At 42.0% G+C, this 5594-nt stretch overlaps 1 protein-coding gene across 1 annotated transcript; it reads right to left on the bottom strand.

The window, feature by feature from the left end:
- Positions 1 to 1010: 1010 nt before the first annotated feature.
- Positions 1011 to 5176, bottom strand: LOC106534088 (pancreatic secretory granule membrane major glycoprotein GP2). Its single transcript, XM_014030600.1, has 9 exons — positions 5030 to 5176; positions 4841 to 4919; positions 3968 to 4024; positions 3496 to 3692; positions 3055 to 3183; positions 2776 to 2960; positions 2482 to 2630; positions 1293 to 1538; positions 1011 to 1209 (listed from the first exon to the last, which is right to left on the bottom strand). Exons 1-9 carry the CDS (start codon positions 5166 to 5168, stop codon positions 1011 to 1013), a joined length of 1380 nt encoding a protein of 459 aa, XP_013886054.1. The 5' UTR covers positions 5169 to 5176.
- Between the last annotated feature and the right edge of the window lie 418 nt (positions 5177 to 5594).

The following is a 5594-nucleotide window of genomic DNA, read 5'->3' on the forward strand; positions in this document are numbered from 1 at the left end:
GTTCAAGGAGAGGAGAAAACAACAAAACAGACCAAGAGGTTTTTTTTTTTTTTGCTTCTTTATTATGCTGTTTAAAATAATTAACGTAACATACATGAATCAAATAAATATTTTAATTTATTTCAACATTGTTCAAGATTTGAAAGAGCTGATTATTAAAGGTGCAGATAAATATAATCTAAAAAATGAGAATCAGGTAAAGTTCAATATTATATTTAAACATAAAATAACTTAAAATAAAACTCCATTACTAATTACGACGACAAACAGGTTGTATAAATCACAGCTACAAGAATAAAACTAAGAATATATTACCACCCTGAATCACTGTCACTCTGATTAAACATCCCCAGGATTCAATACAAAGAAAAACACAATCTGGTTCTGGATCAGGACCAGTCAAAGGTCAGGGGTCATCATGAAGATCAGCAGCCTGTCAGTCAGTCAAGTTAACGTGGAAACCACCTGAGAAGACAACAGGAAATAAATTTAACTGTGGTCTCTTCTGGAAAACACTCCTGCCTGTCAAACACCTGACTGTCAGCCATGGGAAAACAATGATTTACATAAATTAATAAAAGTCCAACAACAGGATCACTGATGCTCAAGATGAATGAATAAAACTCCCGACCACAACAGTAAGTTTCTGTAACATTAGCATCACTGYTCTCTGTCTTTATAACAGCTAAAATAAAACGCACACGTATGAGAATAAACAGAAGCTGAAGCAGCAGAGCTGAGTCTTACCTAACTACTCCAGCCCATGCTGATCAAGCCGGGAGAATCATGTTCAGACCTGGCAGATCTGCGTCTTCGTCTTTCCTGGAGAAAATGAGGACAGACAGAGAAAAAGTCAATATTTTAGAGGACAGATACTGATCCTTTATTCCTGAACYGAAGCTGCTGAGATATTTAAACTGTTGTGTCAGAATCTTTCAGMTGAATCAATCGAATGCTGATTTATTCAAGTGTTTAGAGACTGTTGTATAAAAAAATCTGATTGTTAGGTCTCAGTCAGTCCTCCATGTGGTGTGTTTGACAGTGAGACGTACCGGTTCACATGTGTTGGTGCTCTTCACACACAGGTGTACTGCACAGTGCAGGTAGATTTTATTTGAGCCCCTAGAGAACTCAAACATGTTGAAGCAAAAAGAGTTGTGGGTTTCTCTTCCGTTGTCTCTTATGGTCACTGTTGGGTCATTAGGGTGGCTGCTCACAAACAGAAAACACCCTTTGTTCAGTGATAAGATCAGAAAACACACTGATGAATAAATCTCTGGTTGTAGTCTCACCCATCAACAATCAGGTCGTAGGAATTTGCTGCAGAGGGTGATGGTTCATCAGTTGCCCAGCAGCGGTCGGTCACCAGTACAACTCTGTCTTCATCCAGACCCTCAGTGATCAGTTTCACGCAGACCTTCTGGTTCAGTTTCATTGGAGTATTTGCATCCACAAGTTTGGTGCAACCATCGTCAATGAAGGCCTTAATGAACAGAGTGTAATTCCAAAGTCCTGCTWCAATGATCCCTTTATAAGCACTGCAGAGGAGACAAAGAGATTTCTCTCAGAGATATACARCATATAGAAATATACAATTACACAACTTGGAAAAGTGCAGCAGGCAGAAGTCCTRGGCTGCACAACCACATGTCTGTGCATTGACTGTTGGCTTCAGATGAGTATGTTGGGTCTTTTCCAGAAGGTACATTCATCTTTATTTTCTTACTGGTCAGCTACTCACAAAGTCATCGAACCTAAAATGTCTTTAGATATTTTGGAAATGAGGGAACTAAAATACACTGCCTGGCCACGAAAAAGAGTCTTAACTAAGAATCTGGACTTTACTAAGCAAATAGTATGAGCCTCCCGTTGACCAATACCTGCATGGGTTCTACTGGACCCATCAGGCCTAATTCCTACTGTTCAAGCCTGTGGGGAACGTTGGTCAGGTCTAGGTTCAGCAGCATTCTGAACCCAAACAAGGAGGTTAGCTGACTACCTGAATATACCGAATGACCAGGTTATTCCATTGATGGATTTTCCCTTCCCTGATGTCACAGGCGTGTTCCAAGATGACAATGCCAGGCTAGGATTCATCAGRTCCAAATTGTGAACAAGTGGTTCAGGGATAATGAGACATAATTTTCAAATATGAACTGGCTACCACAGACCTGAACGTACTTGAAGAGTTTGAGCAATGAACTAAGTCTCCCATCATAAATACATATGTGTAATTACATTACAGAAGCTTGTGTAAACAAATGCATGCTGTAATCAAAGCTAAAGTCGGTCCAACCAAATATTAATTAATGAACTTTTTGGGCCAGACAGTGTATGAAAAAAATAAGATGTACTGTCTGTAATTTACACACCTTGTATATGTGGTTCCAAACTTTCCTCTCATGTTGAACATATTTCTACTTTTCACATAAACACTGACAGGAAGACCAGAACCAAAGTGTGAGCAGGAATCACACTCACTTGTCCATGATGGTGAAGGTCGTAGTCTGGAGGTTCGGCTGGGCCTGGTAGCAGGAAAAGTCGATCATGACCACATCAGAGCGAATGATTTGGCTGGTGACGTTCTGGCTCATGACGGTGTTTTTGTAGATGATGCTCTCATTGTTGGCCTGCCAAGTGAAATATGAATATGTTGTTACTAAATGTGTTTCWAACACAGCTGTCAGATTTGAGGACAGAACCACTAAAAAAATCCCAAAAWACAGAAGAGAAGCTCAGCAGTGAGCTGGAGGACATCTGAAGARGACCACTCACGYTGATCTGTGTTCCACAGTTGTCAGCTTCGAAGGTGAAGGTCACTGTGTTGTCCGTCTCATTCAGTTGACCTGTACAGGTTGGGTCAATCAGGTGTAAGCGGGTGTAGTCAATGTTTTGTTCCACCAGCAGACAGTTGTACAGAGTCAGAGAAGCATGGTTCTTTATGCAGACCGGTGGATGACCTGAAGATCACAATGTTGGGGAGAAAAATCACACTTAGAAGTTTCCTTCCAACAGTTCAGGCCTGATGTCATGTTGTTGTCTCCACTGTCGTACCATAAGTATAACTGTTTCTGATTTCACAGGCAAAGTTGGCCCGACAGAAGCACTGGTTTTCTCCAGATAACGCCTCTGCACAGAATTCGTGATCTTTGCAGGTCTTGTTACAGAAGGCCCCGTGGTGGTCTGCAGAGAGAGACACTGATATATTGATCTGAAAACATGAGCACTGTAAAATACAAGCAGAAAACTCTGATGGTGCCTGATCCAGAACTAAAACAACTGCACAAATACAAAGTATGGATTTTTCTCTGTTTGACGAGTTTCCAGTTTTCTAATGGGTCTCTATAGACAGAACTTTGAACTGACTGAGTCAGTACTCACAGGACTATAGTTTTCTCTCATATCCCCCCCAGCAGACAGAGTGATCATGTAAACATGTCTGTCAGGCACCAACAAGTGATTTCTTTAGAGCAGATGGAGTGAAGCAGGTCTTACGGCACTTAGTCTTGAACCTCCAGCCAGACAGTGCAGTGTTGTTGTACAGGCTGCAGGCTTTGGCGTAGGCCGTCAGGAACTGACACTTGAGGCCGTCCACTGCAGGATATCTGGACAAAAGGTTTKTGCAGGCGACCAAGTAGGGCTGTCGGTCRATGGCACAGGAGGGGAAGGGTGCCTYYTTCAGGTAGTCACAGCTGCTCCACATGGGAGATAATAAATCAAGTCAGGTCAAAGTTGACTTTTACATCACATTTAGAAAAACARCCTTTACTGACCAAAGTGMTGTMCAAAGTGTAACTTAGAAAATCACTCAATAATATAAAGCAATAGAGAATAATTCAAGTACTGTTGTACATTACACAAAACAGTAAGAATGAAAAATAAATAAGATATTTTACACAAATTCAAAATGTCTCAACTAGAACTAAAGTAGTGAAACACAGACATGTTTGTGGATGAATCTGCTCACCTTAATGTGTTATTGGGGCAGACCGTCTCCTCGTCCATGCCATCATGTGGAACACAGCTAGGGGGCGACACACAAAAATGGTCAGGTTTTTCTGCTGCTCTGCTTGTTCATCCAAACACATGGGGCCTGATTTACTAAGATCCTAAATAACAWRTGCTAATTTGCTGTGCAAACTAAAAAGTGGGATGTGCTTTTAGCAGGCGTGGTGCAGGTGATCTACAAAGACTGCTGTGAATGATAACAGGGGCAAAGGTGGTGCAGACCACCCTATTGAAAKGAGGATTTTCAGTGTGCTTCTCGCTGACACGGAGACATTCAGTCTCTACGTTGGAGGCAAATGATCCAGATGAAAGAAAYTGCAATGTTACATAGTGACATGGTATACCTTGAGATTGGCTCCAAATCACAGACATGTCAAAACTCTTAAAGGAGCCTTCGAAAGTCYATAAAATTACCCTCACATGAAACAACTTGATGGGGATGAATATGTGTCTGAGGTGGAGTGTGTACACTGCTGTTAACATGTGCTAAATATGACGCAAAACGGCAACCGCAATCAGTTTAAGCTTTGATAAATCACTTTTGCTGGTGCTAAATGATTATATACGCACATCTTCCTCAAAGTATTTTTACAAGTTCTGATTATCATAATGTCTTCTGCATATTCACGAATGTAACCACACTAAATGGATTRGGMTATTTTACTCATTTGACAGATGCAATCTTCGATGCACACAGTTAGTAGATCAACTTTACGCACTTTAAAGTTTGCACTTTTTTATATGCACAAACCTCTTGTAAATGAAAACTATGGAGTCTCTCTGGAGTCCATTCACCCAGCAGAAAAAGCAGCAATCAGTGTGAAAGTCTTACTTGGTGGAGCTGCAGCCAGGGAGTCTTGCTTCACTGCTGGAGTCTGTGCACAGACCCTCCAGAGATGATCCAGTAGATCCTGGACCRGTTCAGGACAGAATGAGAGTCTCATCAGCATCAATGTTCAAACTGGATRAACACAGCACAGTTTATCTTCACCATCARACWAACTTATTGRATKTTCTGTACCWTCAACAAGGATGTGTGCGGTGTAGCCGTCAAAGGAGACAGTAATCTTGAAGTCCTTGATCAGAACCACAGCAATGACTCCAGGTGAGTCCTTAGAGACCGTCACATCACCAACCACCTGAGGTGAGCTGAGGTCCATTGTTGCGCCATTTAYCTKCATGAYAGAGAGACAAAGTGGAGGAAACTCTGAGTGAAACATGTCAAACACACAAACAGCAACAAGCACTGAGTCCAGCAGCATTCAGAGAGCTGCTTCTTCAAAGATTCTGGATCAAACTCCACTCTGACTCACCACAACTTCRTTGTCCTGTTTCAGGTCGATGTTGTTGTTGTTCGTTGTCAGCCTCAYGCTGTCCAGGAAGTTCACACTGCTAAGACGACGCTCACGGAAGTTACCCACCACAGTGAGACCATCGATCTTCAGCAGATAGTACTCACAYCGGTCCTCTACAAAGTCCAAGTGGTTGTAGAAGTCRATGACAGAGGGTCCTGTCACTGTGCAGATGGCGTGGACAGGAGGTTGGGGTGAAGTTATGGTGGTGGTGGGTGGAGGACTGGTGGTGGT

This window comes from Austrofundulus limnaeus, unplaced genomic scaffold (assembly GCF_001266775.1).
Source record: "Austrofundulus limnaeus strain Quisiro unplaced genomic scaffold, Austrofundulus_limnaeus-1.0 Scaffold1089, whole genome shotgun sequence".
NCBI lineage: Eukaryota > Metazoa > Chordata > Actinopteri > Cyprinodontiformes > Rivulidae > Austrofundulus > Austrofundulus limnaeus.